This window comes from Melopsittacus undulatus, chromosome 2 (assembly GCF_012275295.1).
Source record: "Melopsittacus undulatus isolate bMelUnd1 chromosome 2, bMelUnd1.mat.Z, whole genome shotgun sequence".
Lineage (NCBI taxonomy): Eukaryota > Metazoa > Chordata > Aves > Psittaciformes > Psittaculidae > Melopsittacus > Melopsittacus undulatus.
The window spans coordinates 89,781,704-89,803,718 of record NC_047528.1 but is presented as its reverse complement, the minus strand read 5'-3'; the positions used below and the strand labels follow the sequence as shown (position 1 = coordinate 89,803,718).

At 39.1% G+C, this 22,015-nt stretch overlaps 1 protein-coding gene across 1 annotated transcript; it reads left to right on the top strand.

Moving 5' to 3' along the window:
- Positions 1-239: 239 nt before the first annotated feature.
- Positions 240-20,829, top strand: LOC101869670 (interferon-induced GTP-binding protein Mx-like). The gene is made up of 15 exons (XM_005151807.3): positions 240-290; positions 3,268-3,335; positions 3,462-3,586; positions 5,115-5,307; positions 6,243-6,380; positions 7,619-7,773; positions 9,425-9,563; positions 10,027-10,225; positions 11,010-11,088; positions 12,071-12,193; positions 12,982-13,123; positions 15,267-15,425; positions 16,370-16,446; positions 17,462-17,704; positions 20,352-20,829. The coding sequence occupies exons 2-15, from the start codon at positions 3,302-3,304 to the stop codon at positions 20,592-20,594; spliced, it is 2,049 nt and encodes a 682-aa protein (XP_005151864.3). The 5' UTR covers positions 240-290; positions 3,268-3,301; the 3' UTR covers positions 20,595-20,829.
- The last annotated feature ends 1,186 nt before the right edge of the window (positions 20,830-22,015 follow it).

Below are 22,015 nucleotides of genomic sequence, written 5' to 3'. Positions count from 1 at the left end.
CCATGCAGTACAGCCAAGTGAGGAGGCAGCCAGCTGTGTCATGAGGAGTGTCATTTCTGTCATCCACTAAACAACAGGAGGAAAGTCAGCTGATGTATAAGGAAATAAAAAACCAACACATGGCACTATTATTTCCAGAGGTACCATGAAGTGAACCTGTTTTCATGTTGCAACTGGTTTCATTTCTCCTGATTTTCATCACAGTGTGTAGGTGGAGCCTGGAAATATAAAAGCACCAGAAGAAGTTGAAAAGAAGTTACTGCTTCTCCTTACTACAGGACGCTACACAGGTAGAAGTTTCTCTTTTCCTTCTTCAAAAATAGTCATGCAGGTTTTGACTGTTATCTTTATTCTTTTCAATATGTGAGAATGTGAGAATGCTGCATAAGGTTCTAAAGTTAGTGTGGTTAAATAAGACAGCCAGAAGTAGGATTTGTTGTTTCTTGGGGTGAGGAAAAAGACATTAGTATTTCCTCTTTAAAGGGTGAACACTGAGAGACAGCATTTAAATTAGAACACATTTTTTAAAGTATCTACTATGTGGGAGCAGTGTTCAGCAACATGGTCTAGCTGGCAGTATTCATATGTAGCATCATAAGCTTTGAATTGCTTCATTCTTTTTCTGTGAAGACAGCTTGAATTAATAAATGTACAACTCAGAGACCATGTAGTTTACCCAAATATCCTGAAGTTACAGGATACATCAGGCAGAAGTCCATGTGCTGCTCTAGCTGGACAAAGAGTGAATAAATGCAAGATCTGTGTGGGTTCAGTGCCACAGCTTTGCACTTTGGGTTTGATAGCTAGTTTTGTTATTACCCCTCAAGATGCAAAGCTGGGGTTGTCAGAGAAGAATGAGGCAACTCGTCTTCAAGACCATCAGCAAGTTCATGCTTCATGCTGATGTGGTTGCATAGCTCAGTGTTTTGTGTTGTGTCAGAGGATATTCGTGACACACAGGCAGACAGACCTCTAAAGGTAAGGTTCAAGGAAACCAATACTGTCCCGATAATGGAGACAGAAGCAGCTCTGGGAAAGAGGAGTGTTATCAGACTTTCAGTAGCCATACGTCATTCAGGTGTCATGTTTCATGTATAGATTCTGGCCAGTTTCAGAAAGGCACTTTAAAATTGAAGCTCTTTTTTTCCTCTCCTTCTATCTCTTTTTTCATATGATGCTGTCAAGGCACAGCACACAAAGAAATTAGTATGTCTGTATGGCACAGTGAGGGATCACACCAACCTAACTAGCATTTTTTAGGTCCAGATGAAGAACAGATGTGTAGCCCCATACTTGCTGATTACTGTAGATAAAGCATTGCTTACTGTAGGTATCTTTGTTAGCCTATGTATCTGTGTGTGCATGCTGTGGTCTGTACTGTAGACTTAGCTAAAAACCCAGGTATAGGGTTAAGATACAGTTCTTGCACTAAAACATTTCAAAGTTGGCACTTCCTTTGTCATACTACTTAAATCTCAGTTTCCCAGATATTACAAGTTTACCTTGGAAGATCTTTCTGGTTTTATTTTTCCTGGTGGCCTTACTGCACCATTTTTGCATTTTATCCTATTAATTACAAGGATATCTAAAGATGGCTATATAACCTCTTTCTGAAGGAAACACATCCATGTTTAGGAGGCCATATGCTAAAATGAGTACACTAATAACTCAGCCCAATGAATACAAATAATATTGTAAAAACGATAGAAAATTGTTCTCAGATAATATTTACATTAGATTAGTAATTCATAGGAAGTGTTTGGTCCACTAAATTGAAACATAGGTAGGGAATGGGGAATAGGAAAAGTAGTAAAAGGGAATACCGTTAGAAAAATTATTACCAGTAAATTATTTACTGTAGCAATAGCAAATCACTAAAGAGTTTGGTGGCCAGTGAATGTGGAATGTATGTTTGTTGCAGATGAAGCACTGAGACCTGATTCACAGAAGAAGAATCTTTGAATTCATTAATAGAAAAAGGTTCATACTGAAATATTTAAAAAAGGGGAAGTGTGGAGAAAGATGAAGTGTAAAATAAGTAATTACAAAGAAATGAAAGTAGTTCAGTTATCTTTTATTGCTGGCCAAAAATGATTAAGTTTTCCCATAGGCTGTTTTTTGGGATTTTGTTTTGTTTTGTTTTTTAAAGGGAACAGGAATATCTGCTAAAAAATATTGCTTTATTTAAAAGAAAGACCAAATAGCAAATGTGGAATTAATCTTTTCTTTTTTCTAAACTTGTTTTACACTGAAAGTTTAACTTGGGTCTGATCATCCTGTTTTGACACCTGCTCAAATTAGAAAATCTGTAAATCTATTTCAACCAAAAAAATTTTAAAACCAGAAAGTATTTTTGAGAAAAAAATATGTTCCTCCAAATTCATTTTCCCAAGTATTTGATTCAAACAGGGAAGGGAGGTTTTGGCAGGGAAAGATTAAAAAAAAAAAATCTGTCTTTGAAGAAATAATTCTGTGTTTTTCTCTTTAAATCATTCTCACTGGAAACCACTTCCTCTGCAAATGTCCCATCAAAGGCCTCTGGTTTCTTCAGTTACCCATAGAAAATATATTAATAAACTTTAATAAAATGGAAAGCTGAAAAAGAAGAAAAAAGAGTCTCCTAGTTGTCCCTTCTGTAACATCATATCAAGCAAAGTTTGCTTTTTGGAGTGGGTTTTAATTTATAGAAGAGTGGGACTAAGACACTGAACTTCTAAAATAGGTGTAAGACTTGCCTCTGCCAAGTGTTCTACTGCAAGAGAGGTGAGTTGGCCTCACAGAAGACTATGGCTTGATGTGTCCTACTCGCACTGCCATTGGCCCACCCATGTAAGACCCTCTTTGTGCAGCGACACAGCCCTATACTCCTGACCCCAGGTGACTGAAGTTAAGCATTTGCACACTTTCTCCAACCATGCCCAACAGCTGCTAAACTGACTGAGGTCCTCAAAACACCTTTCAGCATAATATTTCATTGAGAAAAACTGCCTTTTTGCAAAAACAAGTGTAATTTTGTTGTTGTTTTGGTTTTTTAACATTCTTTTTTACTTTTTGACAAATCCTTTTTTTGAAACCACAAAGAAATCATAAAAGAGGTAAGGAGAAGTGTTTCAGGTCTATCCTCTGGAGAGCAATTTTAGTGATTTGAAAAGAGCTGTGGCAGTTGATATCTACTGAGGGTTTGAATCAGTAAATAGGTGTTTGATTTTCTCTGCTATGATAACTGTTATAAGCTTGAGTCACTCAGTGTCCTACGTTTGATTTCAGGAGCTATATAAAGGAGTGATTGGATCAAATAGCAATGACTAGTAAAGCACTGAGGGACAGTCTACCAGGTAAGCCAAAAAATCAGCAGGCCATGGACAGTAAGAGGGTAGTATTCAACCAACCTTTTAATGGAACAAAATTTGCCCTAATGAAAGATGGTTTTGCATCTAATTCCTTATAACCATCTTTCAAAGCTTTTGCAGTACCTCTTCCACCAGACTTAGAAGACGAAGATATGATGACGGATAACGCGATGGAGAGAATGCCTAACTGTGACCAAAAGGAGCTGAAGAAACAATATTATGGAGAAGAGGACAAAGTAAGGCAGATACGAGAAGGTGGCATAGATGCTCCCCATTGTTATTCCTTTGTTTCACTTTGTACTCCAAAATGAATTTTGTTGTCTCTTTGGGCAATCTGATCTTGTTAGGCCTAAACAGAGGAGTATTTTTGGGATTAGGGCCAAGAAGTCCCTTGTGTAACTAGGAAGATAAGTACCAGCAATTAATCTGCAAGCATAAAAAATGCAGGTGTAAAAAATAGGATGGCAGCAGCCTAGCAGCCAATTTAATGTGCAACATATATCTGTTTCATTGGTAACAATTAGCAAATGTTGAATAGAAATCCTTTTGGGGATTTTTTTTTTTTTACTTGAGGCTCTTCTACCTTCAGTAGAAATATGAAGAAAGATTGATCATTATCTGTGTTGAATATTTGACACTGTTTGGTTTTCAATCTGTGTCATAATTAACGAAGTTCCTTGAAATGGTTAGGACTCACCAGCTAGTAAATAGCATAATGAAGAACCTTACCAATAAGGTTTTAAAATACCTGCCCCAGTAATGTGTGATATCTTTCTTATCTTGAAAGAAAAAAAGCTGCTCTGTTTGATTATATACAATTGATAGACGTATTTTCAGCGGTGGTTTTCTTAGACAAAGGCAAAGGTGGGAAATTCCTGGTTTTCTTTGCAAGAAATTAGGTATGAATGTGCCTGACCCATTAGAGTTTGTAAGATACTGGTGTTATCAGAATTACACTTTTAAATGCAGCAGCCGGACAGGAATATGGAGACAGGAATAGGGAGAAGAAACCAAGCTGAACTAACTTTAGCTGACCATATTTAACAGCAGGTGGACCAGTTTTGTAAAGGGCTGGAAACTTTTTGGTTTGTTTTTGTGAAAATGAAGAGACTTTGTTCATACCTGGCATATGTATCAAAACAAAAAAGATAATAATAATCTTTCATTTAAAACAAATCATTCATGCTTTACCCTAGCCTAAAATGAGGCAAAGAAAGAAGAGCCATGGTGAACTAAAAGATCTTAGCCACCTATTAAGGATGCTAGATCAGAACACTTTTGGTGTCTGTGTAAAAATTGAACCATCAAACTTCAAAACAAACATTTAATAAGCTATTGTGTACTAAATTATCTTACTACTGGGATTAGATTTCAGGGCATACACATAATCCGGTACAACTGTAGATGAGTGGAAGAAAACGGTAGTTATTTTTTATTAAAAAAACCACAAAAGTAAATTAACAAAGCACATTTAGTAATGAGTCTCCCTTTACTCTTTACCTTCTCACAATAGCTTACTAAGCTTGATATTTTAACTAAGGATAATCATTGAGCCAACCTCAACTGATTTTGTCCTGTTTACAGACAGCTGTGTATAACATGGAGGTGCAAGGATACATAGTGGTATGAACTACAGCCTGACCAGTACATAAGGTTTACTTGGGAATGATGAGCCAGAAAAGATGCCTAAAAGTGGGATGGCTTTATGTGGAAACAACTTCCTTTAAAATAATTCAAAATTAATTGTAAGTTTAACTCTAACAGGCAGCAGAACGTACCTTGTATAACCAATATGAAGAAAAAATCCGACCCTGCATTAATCTCATCGATAGCCTAAGAGCTCTTGGAATAGAAAAAGACATGGCTTTGCCTGCAATTGCAGTGATTGGAGACCAGAGCTCTGGGAAAAGCTCTGTCCTAGAAGCTCTGTCTGGTATTGCTCTTCCTAGAGGCAATGGTAAGGATTCACTTTCTCAGAACTCACCTGAATTTCACTTTGTAGAAAGGATTTTTATTATTTTATTTTCTAGAATTGGATAACTCTATGACTGAGACTGTATCTAAATTGTGAGATTCCAGGGGCCTTCTCAGCTCTGGTCTCCAGCAGAAGAAATGGATGTGCAGGTCAAGCAGCACAGGGTAACTTCAACAAGGCACACTTCCTGGGTGGTCAAGAGACGAGGAGTAAGAAAAGTATAGTGTAATGTACTTGTCCTCAGATGTGGCCAGATTGAAAGGTATCATCAGCTGATTCTGTATGTTTCCTAGCAGAGAGTAGCACAGTAGAGTATCGGTTTCACATAGAACACTAGTTTTGAAATTTGCTTTTGAAGTTGGTTTGTGGGTTTTTTTAAACAAGATTTTTTTACAGATACCTATTCTTTTTTTGTATGGAAAAAATGTACAAAGATCTCTATTAATAAATATGTGTCTTCAATGTTACGTAAGTCAGAGAAGATTGTTGGAAGACTTTGCTGCTCAAGAAGATTTGCCTTCCAGTTCTCTGTGTGTGTATATACACAAACATAAGGTCTGCAATTTCTGTGTGAGTTGACAGTGCCATCTAGTCTTTCAAGATGGACTTGAGGAAAAGGTTCTCATAGGATGTATGCGCAGCACTGAAACAAGTCACTCAGAGAAGTGCAAATCTCAATCCTTGGAGGTTTGCAAGAGAAACCATGGCTGGACAGAGACATGACAGACCTCATTAGTGCCAATGACAGTCCTACTCTGAATGACAAGTCAGATGACAGCCCTTTGTCAAAGTTTTCTAAAACATTTGTGTCTCTGTGTAAAGTATTAGGCAACCCTATGTACACCATGCAGTCCATAGCTGTGTATCATGCATAACAGCTCCTGAGACAGTTACCTCTGTCTTTGGAACTGCTGCAGGTATTGTTACTCGATGTCCCTTGGAACTCAAACTGAAAAGAACACCTGCCACCCAGGAATGGAAAGGGAAAATTTGTTACCGCAACTTGAACATAGAGCTCCACAATGCCTCTGAGGTGGATAATGCAATAAGACAAGGTGAGCTGCAATGTATTCCCCTCTGATATGGCTTTCTCAATCTCCTCTGAATCCTTTCTCATCTTTTCTTAGGCTAAGCAGCAGTCCCCAGACTGTAGTGATTGCACATCAATGCAGTGACTGTAGCCAGCAGTAACACCAAGAGCTGGATTTAGAGCAGAAGACGGTGGGGAAGCATGAAATAACTCTCTTATGAAAGTTGTACCATCAATAGTGAGGATGACCTATGATGCCCAGTAAAAGGCCAGGCTGTGTCCTCAGCTGGATGCTGTCTGCCTGGTTTAGGACAGTTGTCAGTCAAATACAAAGCCCTAACTGGTTCCTGTCATCGGCTCATTCGAAGAAAGTTTGAGGTGTCTGTGGCTGTAAATCTTACGATTTTGGAGAAAATTGAAAGAAGGTAGACTAGAAAGCATAATGAGCTTCTGCCAGCTAGTGTGACTATAGCCTCAATCACTGCTCTTTTTATGTCACAGCTTTGATTTTACGGTATTTTATGCTGTGTAAGGAAACATTTTTCTTGCCCAAAGGATGATAAGGACTTTGTGAGAATTGGATTGTTCTTATTTCTTTGACAAGCACTGCTCTGCAACATTGTTAATTGTCCTAATGTCTTTCCATTAGCTTTTCAATATATTATTTTGGTATTTTCAATATATCCTTCCAAAACTGGGCAAGTAAATGGTATGAATTGATTACAGAACTGAAAATTCCTCATGAGAATGACTACCGCGTTTCCTTGCTTGTCTGTACTGGTCACAGTTCAAGCATTATCGCCTTACAAGGTTTGGGAAAAATCACTTGATCTCTCAGCCTATCAAAATGTGAAGAATATAGAATGTTATTAACTTTCAAGGCAGCCAAGGATTAATTAACACCTACAAAGTGTCTAAACATTGAGAAATCTAATTTCAAAAACTGATTAGTATTTTGTCCAGTCACTTTTGTTGTGGTTTACCTACATGTACTTTGCATATATGAAAGTTCATAAGTATATGCTCTGTAAAATATTAAAGTTCACACGGAGAAAGGACTTCATGTATCCACAAATTGCATAGTAATTTATATATATTTTTACATTAATGAATTTATGTGCATGGCTGGATGCCATGTCTAGAAAAGCCAAGCCTAAAAGTATTTTAGTTGGTAGCAGATATTTTTCAAAGTCATTGTGCTCAACTTGACTTTCATGCGTTATTTGAAGCTTCTATTCATTGCCTCATTCTTTTCTTCTTCAGCCCAGAATGTTGTGGCTGGTACTAAAGGTGCCATTAGTGGAGAACTAATTTCCCTAGAAATTTCATCGCCAGATGTACCAGATCTGACATTAATTGATCTTCCTGGAATTGCCAGAGTGGCTGTGGGTGACCAGCCAAAAGACATTGGGGAACAGGTAAAACTCAGTCTCCTCATACGCCAGTCTATTCACAGGGTCACTTCTGCAACCTGCCTCATATACAAGCTTTTGGTGTAGGATACTGAAGTTATTATGCAGGGCTTCTGAGCCAGCAATAAAGCTACACTGACAAACAGGCCTGTTTTTCAGGCAAGGAATTACAGGAACAGTGAAGCCCAGGGTCTTTTGTCTTGCCCTGTTGTGCCAGAGGGAGTTGCCCACACTAGCTGTGAAGGAGCCACATCAGGGGCTCTGACACAGCCTACCCATGGGAGCATGCAATAAGCCACCCATATGGACCCTGAACACAGTGTTGCCCCTCTGTCCCTTGGCTAGATTGCATTCTGGAAGATAGATATAACCCAAAATGAGTTCTCTTACCAGCTTTTTGGATGCATTTGGCAAAGGTCAATAGATCTGAGCTCTTGAAAGCTCTCCTGGAACAAGGCAGCAAATTGTCCCTCTTACAGGTTTTTTGCTCTGTCATCCCTTACTTATGGAGCTCATCAGAATCAGACCCATCCTGGTTTTACTCACCCCTTAAGGGGTCCCAGCAGACCCTTTTTCAAGTAAACAGAATATGCACTAAATTGGAAGGGATCTCTGCTCTTCTTCTGGCTGCTTTTAGAAGAAATGCTGGGGAATGCAGATAAAGCTCTTAGTTGGACAAGGCCATCTGTAAGGATGATGTGCAGGAGCTGGGTGTACTGTTTCTCCTAAATACCTTTAAACTGGAATTTGGAATAAGAGTAGCCCAAACTGACCTAGATATATCAACAAAACTGAGACAAGATTGGATTATCTGAGCTTAATTCCCTGGGAGAGAAGAGTAATTTTGTTTCACACTTAGATAGTAATCTTTCTATTGTATTCGGAAGAAAGCAGCAGCTATGACATATTCCACACATTTTCAGCCTGCATGCCTCATAGACAGAGGCTATAGCATTGTAGCATGTTAGAAATTGGGATGGTTGTGAAGTAGAAAAGAGAGGCACCTTTACCAAAACTCAGGAGAAAAGAATAAACTTACTTTAGTATAAGCACAATAGAGGTGTGTAAACCTTTTGTAATACAATACAAACTATGACAAACTCTTTTACTTTGGCATTGAAACATAGAAGCAACACCAAGTGGATGACTTGTGTGACTTGGGTTTTTTGGTTGGTTGGTTTTGGTTTGAGGTTTTGGGTTTCTTTTTTTTTCCACAAATACACCACTGAAATATAAGACAAAGACATTTTCTCTCATTTCAGAGATACAAATTTGAGATTTATCAACATGATCTATCTTGCTTTCTTTCTGTGTGTACCTCTGTATTAGAACTTGTTTTTCTCACACGCAATTATTTGCAAAATATCTTCAATATTTCCATGACAGATTATATGCATGAGAAGTTAAACTGCACATAGCTCTCAGGACAGGTATAACATCCAAACATGCTAGATGTTTGGATTAATCTTGACATAGAAAAAGAGGCTGCATTTTACTGCCAACCCATTTCCATGCTATCCTTTAGTATGTCATACTATCCTCAGTAAATGTGATATTTAATGCCATTAGACAGTGGCTCCTATTGCTAGAAATAGTCACATCTTACATGGAAGTATCTAATTTCACCAAATTTTGTTAATGCTGTATTGCATTCCAGATCAAAATACTACTTAAAAAAACGATTCGCTTCAAAGAAACACTGAATTTGGTAGTGGTGCCATGTAATGTGGATATTGCAACAACAGAAGCGTTGAAAATGGCTCAAGAGGTGGATCCCAGTGGAGAAAGGACACTAGGTGAGACAATTTTTAATCTACAAATTGAAGAGAAATGTGAATCTTGTTTCCATGAAGGTCTGATGTTCTGTGTTCCATGCTAGATCTGTAGAATTAGCTACTAGAAGAAGGAAAAAAGAAAACAGCCTAGATGAACTATTTACAAAGCTTGAGATGATCCAGTAGCTCAAGGAATCCCTCCACTTTGAGTCTTGCTGGCATACATGTTATAATTTCGGAAAAGCTTTGCTGCTGCCTGTTAAAAAAGGATTTGCAAGACAAAAAGAGGGTGGGAGGCCAACTGTGGAGCAAGTTTTACAGTGCAAAGCCCAAGAGCTGAGAGCTCTCTAGAGGAGAAAAAAAAAAAAACAAATGAAGAGAAGTTGCTTTATAAAATATGGTACAGAGTATTCCTGCTCTGGGTGTGCCTGCTACACCTCTCCCACCTTTAACCTCTGAGCTTTCTCTTTGGGTAATTTTCCAGGGATCCTCACAAAACCTGACCTGGTGGATAGAGGAACTGAAGAGTCTGTCATTAAGATAATGCAAAACAAGGTCATCCCCCTCAAAAAAGGGTACATGATTGTGAAGTGTCGGGGACAGCAGGACATCCACAACAAACTGTCCTTAGAGACTGCTATCCAGCAGGAGAGAAAATTCTTCCAGACTCACAAACATTTCAGGTACTTCTCACAGCAAGGACCTAATAAAAAATATATTAAAGTCACTTCAAAGCTTCCCATTGACTTGCTGAGATTTAAATTAGGGTTAGAAACAGGTATTAATGATACTCACTATTTCTCATTGCCCATGTAGTGTTACATTCCAGGGAGCCAGAAGAACTTTACACGTCAAATAAAACTTTAAAATGCATTTTGGATGCAAGTTTGATATATATATTTCCCCTTAACCCTGGGAGAAGTGCAGTGATCTTCAAAAGTTCAGAATAGTCTCAAAAAATCTAATTTAATCATCCTAAGTGCTTGAGCACTTCAAGCCAAGCACTGAAGTATTTCTATGCACTGGGAAACATGGTTAAACTCAGTATGAGAATGGTTACTGCCTGTGCTAAGGGCACAGATTTCCCCAGAAGATGACTCAGCAGCAAATCAATCATAATATAGAGAATGGCAGGTGAAAAGGGTTTGGAATCACTGTACTTCACACATGCAGAAATAACACAGCAGCACATTAATCTGCTGTTACAATTTGCTATTTTCAGGTTCTTCCCTGTTTCTGTTTGCTTAGCCAGTAGCAGTAGCTGCCAAACAACTCTTTCATAAAAAGCCCGGAGTCCTGGGCTGCTGTTGCATCTGTGCTTGCACTGCCCTGACAGCCCTTCTTTTACTCAATTTGTGTATTTACTCAAATTGTGTACAACTAGTGAAAACAGACCAAAGCATCTGTGCTACCTCCTTTCCCTGCCCATGCAGTCTACCCAAAAACATCTTTTCCTCTTTTTTGCAGCATTCTGCTGGAAGAAAGAAGAGCTACTATCCCTTATCTGGCAGAAAAGCTCACAAATGAACTTGTGGGACATATTATTGTAAGTAACAGAAGTGCTATACTAAGCTGTTTGTGTTAGTTACAATCTAGAAATAAGTTCAGCCCTTTAACCTTTGGTTACAATTGATTGCAATTGGATTGCATCTTTATATGCATGGAGAGCTCTCTAATTATCCTTCAGTCTGGCAATCTGAGGACAAATTGCACTGAGAGTTAAAGGTGAAAAAAACTGTGCTCTGTTAATCTTAAACTGAACGTTAACAACAGGCAAATAATTTTATTTGTGACTCATAACTCCTGCCTTTTCAATGACAGACATGTTATTTCTTTTTGTGTTGATAAGACTGGGTGACAAGTTACTGCTATGAGCTTACTAAAACACAATAATTTCTATTTAACTGAAAATGTCTTAAAAATTCAAGATGTAATTTTTTTATTATATTATTATACTAATGTAATTATATTGGAGTTTTAATTTTACAGACATGTATCTGTAAGTAATATATCTTATTCCATTAAGGGAAAATGCTAAAATACAGGGAACCTCTAAATTCAATACTGAAGGAGAAAAAACAATCATTCACATACCCTGATGCAACTAAACAGCTGTATTCAATCAGGTATTTATCAGGAATGGAAGGGTCAGTGCATTCCCCACATCACCACCTCCCTGGCACAACCTGTGAGGACATAGTTTTTGGCTCACTATAGATGAAATGTTGCTAGGGACTATTGCTAGGTTGCCTAGGGACTGTAGCTACTTTGCCCTACCTCACAGTGAGGTCCAGCTTGACATCTCAGAGAGGTCTTAGCCCCCTGCCTTCTCTCAATGAAGGCCATATTTGCATTTCCATGGTATCCCACTGTCATGTGTGGGATGCAAGGACAGCAAGCTCTTAGACTTCAAAGAGCAGCAAAGATCTTGTCCAGGTATAGGTCATTCTTAGAGTGATTTTATTTTCCTCCCAAAACCAGACATGTTCAACTTACCTAAATATCTTTCTTCACTGTCTACCCACCAGAACACTTTGCCAACACTGGAGAACCAAATTCATGAGGCACTCCGAAAAACTTTACAGGATCTACAAAAGTACAGAAGTGTCTCACCCACAACAGAGTCTGAGAAGCTGGCTGTCCTCACCGATGTGAGTATCAGTATTGATTTTGTCACAAAGCAGAATGAAGAGGTAAACGTGGGAGAAAAAGAAATCACTTAAAGTTAGGAAACCATTGTCATGGAGCACCAGGAAGCTTGTGGTATCTGTCATCGAAGTGTTTCAAGAGCAACACAGACAAACCTTTGGCAGGAATACATCATAGCTGCAAAAATAATGGACCACAGGAGATCATGGTCCCTTCTAGCAATATTTTTCATGTGATTATGCGATGAGAACTGAACAACAACTCGGTTGAAAGGTCAAACTCATCTCACAGATGGAAAAATTACACTCCTGCCCACCCAGCATTTTGAAGGGTTTATATTGTTTACAGCACTCATAAAATCAATGCATTCTTGATATCAAAATACGGTTTACTAATCCATCTAAGTATCCTATCTTGGGGAACTAATCCCTCACAGAAAGCTTTTGGGAAGCCAGCAAGGGCACATATGAAGGCTCATCAACCTTCAAAGGTTTCATACAAGTCTGGTCAAATAGAATTTGCTAAATGGTTTTACGAGTCCACAGGAAAGGAAAAACAAAAAAAGTATCAAGTTTGTTCTCCTCCCCCTGTGCTGGCTTGGGGACAGCCAAACAAAAAACCAAACAAAACAACAGGAGTTACAAGCATAAGAGATGTAAGGAAGGGGTGTTTTCAATTAACCGTGTTCCTGCTTTAACATCAAAAGATTGCAGATTTGTTTTACGGATGCAAGTCAGTCTGAAGAAATTAAACTTTACTACATTCTTGCTTGTTCTTTAATTCACTACAGTTGATCAAACTCTTTAATCAAGATGTTGCTCAGACAACACGTGGAGAGGAGCAGTTGGTTGGAAATGAAAGCAGGCTGTTTACAAAAATCCGCAACGAGTTCCAAACATGGGAAGGGGTTCTCCTACAGTGTGCTGCAAAGGGTAAGCATAGAAAACCATTGTTTGCAGCTGACCTGAGATTTCATTCCCTTGCTTTTAAATCAAGACACAGCATTGTCAGTGGGCTGTTCCAAGAAAGTAAAAACAAGAAGCTGGGAGCATGCATCTGTTGTAGTGTTAGGCAAGTTATGCTTCAGTTCTTGAGGAAAAAGATGGAGCTTGTGTTAAATGCTGTCATTATGGAGAGATCAGTGAATGTCTCTCTTCTCCCAGCAAAGCAGTAAAATCAAGAGTATGGGCCCTGGCACAAAATTGGTTGGTATCTGAACCATTCTTCTAAATAATAACAATAAAACAAACATATCATCATCATCATCATTATTTTAAACTATATAATGAATCTACTATAATTCTATTACTATTTTGATTATTACTATTATTAGGAACATTTTGCAATTTTGATCTTTTTTGTTCTACTTTAGCTCTGGTTTAATACGTGGAGAAAGCAATTCTGAGCCTGAAATCACCACACCTTGTAAAGAGCACACCTTTCTTTGCATTTCCCACTTTTCTAATTGCTTAACTGAACTTAGATCTAAACTGAGGCATAGGGTGATGCATGCAAGCTGAACTCTGCCGTACACTCAACATCTTTTGCAGCATCTCCTTCATCTTTCAGAGACCCCATCACTTGCTCTTAGAGATGAAACAGCATCAGCTATCAGACAAGCAGCAGCTCTTGAAGGAAGTTCTATGCACATCTATGTCAGCATTACTAGTCACTCTAAAATGATAGGTACCGCAAGAATGACATCAACCAGAGACAAACATATATATATATATGCATATATGTGAAGACAGACAGATATTAGTGTATGTTAACATCTCTTATGTCACATCCATGAAATATCAAGCCAATCAACATGATTTTATGGAGAGGTATAAAAGAGTAAGATAATGAAGGCATGACGAAATAGACATAAAAGCAGAAAGCACTAGCAGAAGGATGCAGCTTCTTCAGAGGACAAGAACAACTGAGTTACATTACAAGGCATTCTAAGGCTGCTGAACCACAGTGGGAAACCCTCTGGGCACTTCCAGGTTATCCCCATTGTTTTAAACTAATACATCTAACTTCTCAATAGGATCAGGTAGCAGCACACAGCAGCTCTTACAACAGCATAGCTCTTGCTGACAATATGCTACCCCAAACTCATGCATATATATGCTCAGATAAAGTATTTACATGTGCAGCAGATTAAGTTCGCTTACATAGCTTGAAAACTAGAGGTAGCTTTAGCGAGCTCTTCCTCAGCAAAAAGCACTATTATCAGTCACCTCTAGGATTTCTGAAGGTACATATCGCATGTCAGATGACACTGTTTGATCTTTCTTACGATGAATGAAAGTACTAAGAGTAGTAGACACTTTTGATATTTGAAGCCTTTAACTTTCTGTTGCAAAGCTGATAGACGTTCTGGTGGCCATGTTACAACTTTGTACTACCTTAACTGTACAGGTTGGTTCTCAGACTCTGAAACAGATTCTCTGCATCTACTTCTGGGGTTTTTGTGGAGTTTTTTCCATCTATTTTTTTTCTTTTTAATTATCCAACTATGGATTCGTGTATCTGAATGTTAGAGCTGAAAGCCTTTATAGCTTGACTTCTACTTCCACATCTGCATATGATTCACAAATTTGACCCCCAAACAGGGCCATATTGAAAACTTTCGAAACACTCAGAGACCTGTCTTTGCCTGCATATGTAAAACAGTTCAAAGAGATATACCCCATTTCAGATGACAAATTCATATAATGTTAACAAAGAAATATTGACCGTGATCTTAAATAAAAATAGTCAACAGTAGATTTCATGGAATAAGACAGTTTAGGGAGTTTGGGGTATTGTTTGTTCCATGAGAGTAGCAATTCCAAGAACCAGTATTTTTGAGCCACATCATGGTTTCTGGGTTGCTTCCTGTCATGTAGGTGGTTGTTCCACTGTGTCATTAACTGAGCAATAATGTGTTAGCACAGTTCTGTAGTAATGGTTTTGCTTGAAAGATCATCTCAGTAGTTGCTCTTCTCAAGAGCATTTTAAAGAGGAGAAACAGACCTCCCCCATAAATCTGAAATTCATAAATTGAGTGATTAGTTGTAAAGCAATGTTATGTTAATATTGCAGTTAATGAAACTGTGCCCGGTAAAGCATGGAAATATGAAGAACAGTATCGTGGAAGAGAGTTCCCAGGTTTTACCAATTACAGGACATTTGAGGATATTATAAGAGAGCAGATCATGGAACTGGAGGAGCCAGCCATTGAGATACTGAACAGAGTGATTGGTATGTCTCACAGGCCTCATGTGAGGCTGTTGCATGGGAGATACTCATGCGCCTAACTCTTTTTTCTTTCGGGATGAGCAAATATTCTCACTGCTGGAGCAAGAGCTCCAGCCAGGATTCTTCAGAGGGGGGAAGTGAATTTGATTCAACCTGGAGTCTTACTTCTTCTCTAGAGCCTCCAACTTCTACATGTGGTCTCCAGCATTTATTAATACTTTTCCCAGTGGCTGGTGGAAGAAAGTTAGAATGTAACTATAGTAAAAAACAGCGTAAAGTAATAGTACAGTAGAAGCACCTGGTTACAGCCCAGCAGCTTGATATTCCCAAACCCAAGGAGTGGCATTCACAAACCTGAACGGGGAGCCCAGCATCTTTGCCAGTTCTTTGCATGCTGTTGTACATTGTATTGTACTTTGTATCATACAGTGACTGCTGAGACTGGGGGGAAGAGTTCATAGTTCATCCAGTAAAAACCACCCAAAGAAAAAGAATGTCATGATCCTCTCCTATGCTTGCCTTAGAAGGCAGCTATGGTGTCTGTGCTAGACTCAGTGATCTGTCCTATATGTGGCTAGCCCCTCTCCCTGCAGGGGCAACTCAGGGGGTGAGATGCAGGTGTGCTTACATGGCCAAGTGATGGCACATGTTTTCAAATACAGCTGTAAGCACAGAAATTGTTTTATAAAAGAAATCTCAGGGATATTCAATCTCTCAGGTGTTAAGCGATTACAGCAGGTCTTTAATGTCTCACACTCTTGGACCTAGAAATCTAAATTCCTACTTGTTTGTATTGGTCATAAAGGCACAGTGCATCAGTACAGCTGCCCAGCTATTTCTGAATGAAAATTGGTAGTTTTCCCAAGTCTCATATTAACAATAGCTTAAAAACCTCACTTGATTACTTGACATTATTTTGTCTGTCTGTTCTTCTGTCTGTCTGTTAGGACTGGTTGAAGAGAAGTTTACGGAACTCACTATAAGGCATTTTGGTAATTTCCACAATCTAAAGAGAGCTGTTAAGGTGAGACATTACCTATAACCTAAGACAAGAGCATGACAGAATGGCCTTTGTAAATACAGCCATTTGTAAAGACAGCATTTGTAAATACCGCTTAGAGTACCTATCCCATTGCATTATCCTTATGCAACCACTGAATTTCTTTCAAGCCTATGTTTTTTATAAAATAAGGAAGAACATGAAAATGATAGCACCTTTACAATGGGACTAATGAAAGTGCCTTTTGCCTTTTGGTACAACTTTGACAGGATATAAAACATACATTCCTCATTCATTCTGGTCACATTGTTGATGCATACACCACAATGCAAAGAAAACACAATATGAGAGCCTTGAAGAGTTTATAATTAATTTAAATTTAAGTCCTGCAATGATTTGTAAGCATGTGGGTAGCTGGGTAGCCTAAGAGTACTAAACAGTGCTTTCCCCTCTCTGAAAGGCAAGCCATGTTGTTAGCCAGTGCAGGAATCTCATTTTCAATAAAAGGAAGCAAGAGCAGGCAAGCTAAAAATCATTTCACATGAGAGTTAGAAGATGACTGTTCACGGTTTGGGGTAGAGTTAAATGATATGGATGTCATTCAGCCTTTCTCACAGAAAGATCTTTGAGGAAGAGATGAGAAGCAATGCTGGACAGCAAGGAAGCAGTGTCCACTCACAGGGTACTGCTTAGAAAGGAAACTCGAATGCAAATGTGAGTGAAATAGATGGTTTTCTATTTTACTTGCATGGCCAAACCCTACTGAGCTCCCAGACCAACCAGATACCAAGGTAATAAACTATTTCAGCCAAACACAGAAGTATTTAGGGAGGGCCTTTAGGCATAACACAGTGAGAGAGATGCAAAGGGAAGAAGTTCTGGTAAACACTGAAGATGAAAAAAAGATGAGATGCTTTCTTAAGAGTGCTAAGAAAGAGTGTTAAGGGATTTTGAGGATGACTGAGGGAACTTTGCTGCCATGCACAGACACCTTTGCAAAAAAAGCAAATGTCTGAGAACTTGTTCTTTTCTTTTCTAGACCAGAATTGAAGACGTTAGAGAGAAACAAGCAGAGGAGGCTCAAAATCGTATCCGGACCCAGTTTAAAATGGAGGGAATTGTATACTGCCAGGATAACCTTTACCTAAACGATTTAAAATCTGTTACTGGAGAATACTTTAAGAAAGTCAGCAATGGGAAAGAATCGCAGGCTGGATCTGGTTTGCAACAAGAGCCCTATTTTGTCCAGCAACTGGTTTCTCATACAAAGGCTTACTTCTACGTGAGTTTACAGATGACCATACAGCAGTTGTTCTGTACTTTGAATGCTATATACTCGCTGTGCAGATCTCACTGTAGTTAACATATTGAGCCTTTCATTCTACTGCTATGCAGGAAATAGTAGCCAGAGGGTATAAGTGTCTTGTCCAAGTATATGCATAGCTTCTGTATGAACTAATCAGAGCTTCTGACCAGTGGTGAAAATGCCAGGACAAAGCTGGTCAGAAGGCTGTTTCAGCACAGTTTCTAGGGATAAGTAGTTGCACAGTGCCAGATACAGTGATTAGAGAAGCCTGCAATTTCTTAAAATGACAGTTGGTTCCTAAAGCACGTGTTAACTGCCTCCCAGCCTGGCATGGTTCCCTGATGCTCCTTGCTCAGGGAATACACTATGGGCAAGTGAACCCTCTTTTCTAGCTTTTCACAGTGAAGGGAGTGGCTCCTGCTGACTACACAGCCCCATGCCAGTACAATGTTCTCTCAATCACTTACCAGGACGGAGGAGAGGATAGGATGAGGAAGAGCCCTCGGCCCCATAACTACAAGTTACTGATACTCAGTTGATGGCAAGCTCGCCTCTACAGCAAAGGAAGCAACAGGCCTAGGATAGCTTTCCCCACTGCAAGTTTGTATCACATTATTCAATTAACACTAGTTTCCATGAGCTTAACATTATGTACAGCACTTCAGCATTTGGCATGGCATCTGAGAGCTTAGGTCAGCTCAGGTCAGCCTTAAGCCCTTCTGCATATTCCTTCTGCCAGCAGAAAGCCATGTCAGGGGCTTGCAGTCAAAGCCTAAACTAATGTGACAGGAGGAGTGATAGTAAAATGTTAAGTTAAAATGGATTCAGCTATCTGTAGAGATCACAGTGTGTATGCTGCATTGCAGAGAGCTCATAGAAGTTAAGTCTCTGAAGACAAATGGGATGTTTTAACAAAACAATGGGTTGAAGAAAGACAGCAAAGAGAACATGCAGTATCAGTATTTGCCTTTGATCTTTGTTTTGTAAAACTCTCCCAGAAAGCAACAAGTTCAATATTAATAATGCAGTAGGAAGGCAACAGCTCACCTTGAATTCCAATAGCAAGATTTTGACAAATTCCTGCATTAAATGTTCAGGCTGCTCAGGCTGATGGAGGGAGAGAAAACCATCAGCTTTTAGAGAATGACACAAAGGCAAAACTGCGTAAACTCTTCCCTGCCACCTCACTATTCTCTCTGCTATAGCACAAATGTCTCAGAAGTTAGTTATACATTTTTGTAAATGCCCTAAGAGCCATTTTCAACAATAACAAATACCAGAGCATCATATCTCCATGGGACTTACACAAGGTCAAAACATTTTGAATGCAATGGAAGCTTGTAAGTGTCCACGGCCTCTGAAAACGGCATGCGTGATTCTGCATCACCTACTGCAAGATTGTCAAGATGCTGGGTGGAGTTTGGCTCCAAAAAAACACCTATATTTAAAGCATGTAGGCTTCCTTCTACCAGAGTCAGTAGTGCCTAGTGAAGCATAGGCTCAGTAAGTGCTTTAGCTGACTCAGCCGAATTGCTTGCTATTGACTAGATCTCTGCAAAACAGAAAGAAAAACTAAACATCTAGTCTTAGGTATTTTTCAGCTTGAGTTCAACCCCACCTTTGTACATGGAGTATTTGCACCCACTGAGCTCCAGATGTATTTAGAGCCAGAAACACCTTAGACTTCTCTGGAAACAGGCTGCCCAAACCCTATAGGACAAATCAAATATGCCTCTTCAAGGTCTTCCCACTGCCATTTTCAAGTCAGGTGCTGTAAGAAGAAAGGAAGACAGCACGTTTCTTAATCGCAGTCAGTCACTCAGGAGTAAGTGCTCACCTATCACTAGGAGGGCTGGAGGCAGCTCCCTCACAGAATTGGAGGTTTCCAACCTCCCATTGTCCAAGAGCACCAGCTAAGCCCCTAGGGCCTGCAGATGTCTCCCGAGAAAGCAAGATCTTCTAGGTCAATGTTTCAATTTGCATATATAAATAGAAGACCAGTTTGTCAGCTTAGCAGAAAATTATCTCATTGAGATATCAATAGATGTAATGTAGGCAAAACAAAGCCTCACTACTGATGAAGGCATTTTCCCTTAAACCTAATGCTTACTCCAAAGTTGTCTCACACTTAAAAGGACAGCCACATCTGTCTAAATACACATTATGTATTTAGAAGTATCATCTAAATACATAAACTTAGCATGTTTAGTAAAAATCACTCTTTGATTTCCTGTACCATAATGGATTGGTAACATTCAGAGAATACACATTTGATGCCAGAAATTGTTCAAAAGTACTATTCATCAGGTATGTCCTCGGATAAGCTCTTACCAACAATAGCCGGCAGAGCCAAGTGGTGAACAGCCTGCCTTGGGTTTAGTTCACTGAGAGAAAAAACCAACAGTTGACATTCCCATAACTCTTAGTTTTTAGACCTTTAGGTACAAAAAAGACTAATGGCAAACATTTTTTTGGTTCATAGAAGCACTCCTTTCTTGCCCAGCAACTCGGTGCTTAACATTTTAAAAATATGCTGTCATTTCTTCCCATACTGCCTATAGCCCCTTCCTTTTTTAGTTCTTTCAGGGAAATAAGTCTTCTGCCTTTTTCCCCCTTTTTGCAGGGAGCAAATAAACGCCTCTCTAATCAGATACCTCTGATCATCCTGTCTTCTGCCTTTCATGACTTCGGAGATAGCTTACAGACCACAATGTTGCATCTTTTGCAAGAAAAAAACAAGTTAAGCCATCTCTTTCAGGAGGACAGTGAAGCTAGTAAGCATAAGAACTACCTCAGTGAACGAGCTGATCGTCTCACCAAAGCCCGCCAGTACCTGCAAAACTTCACCTCACTGCAGATTTCTTAATTTTTCAGTCTACTAGTTTTCTAGCATTATTGAAGAACTTCATAAAATCCCCTGAAAATGTAACATCAGCACTCATGTCTAGTGTTGTTTGCTTTATTTTCCATAATCATGTTACACACCAACACTTACCCTATGTTAAGTGTTCTTTTGTGGGAGTTGTGATTGAATAAATGCTGTCCAATTTCTAATCATTTGCTTTATAAACTTTGTATAACCATTAAAATAAGTATTAAAAAGCTAGAGCTCTTGAGGGTTGTGGTGTTTCATTTGTTTGATGAGGATGAGGGCTTTCAGCTGTATAACTCACGAACTGTACAAATCACACTACCTAACTAACTTTTCTAGGTGAAGCTTAGTGCACAATCTTAGCAATCCCACACTTCTCTTTGTGTTTTTGCCTCACAGTGATTGATATCTTTCCTGCCATGGCCTGAAAAACAACTCTGCAAGCTATTGCCACTGTCCCAGCCCAGTAGGTAGAGAGAGTGTACACAGTGGGTATGAACCAATTCCTAGAGTGAATGAAACAAAGCCTAGAGGGGAAAAAAAGTGAATTACATCTTATCAGAACATCTACAGGATGCTGTTGGCTCTGTTCCTCCTTTGTCAGTTCTCTGATTAGTAGAGAAAGGCTAAGAGGCTATTTCTTTTAGAAGCCTGGAGCATCACCTGAAATTTTGGGACTGATGGGTAATTCAACAGATGGCAGGATTTGGATGTCCAAGAGATTAAACCATCCAGGATGTTAAACATTAGAAGGGTGCCCCTCCCCAAGGAAAGGAGAAGCTTTCCTAAAGCTCTTTCATTTCATGAGGGCCAGTGCAAAATATAACAATGCATGCTGTACTCACAACACCTTTCATATGCAGGATTTATTTTAACAGGCAAAGGTGTGCTTTATGTAGCAAGAGTAATGTCTGCATTCAGCTAAGAAAAAAGTGCTTATGCCAACATGTCATGCAGTAATTTAGAAGATGCTTACCAGAGAAGCCGCCTCTTCAGGCTAGAAATGGTAGGTGTACAGCCCTCTGGCATGAAACAGCAGCAGTAAAGGGCTGACTTCTGTGGCACAGCTTTCACCCCAGTACAGTGTACAATTTTTAAAACTCTGTTTAGCACTACAGCCAGTTTTCCATATTTCAGTATAATGCTTTGCTACTATTGACTTGTAATGCTGCAGGTCAGAAGCCATAAAGAAGCCTGATACCACAATAACTTACTTAATCTCTATTTTGAATGTACTTTCAACTTGTTGACTACTTCATGGTATCCCCCAAGGCACACTTGATGCTCATGTGCTATTGAAAACACCCTGTCTCACATCTTAAGAAGACAGGCAGGCACACATTGCTTCAGGCAGCATGAGATGTAATAACAAAATAGGGTGTGACTCCATCGACCCACTTCCTTTAGGCTAAACT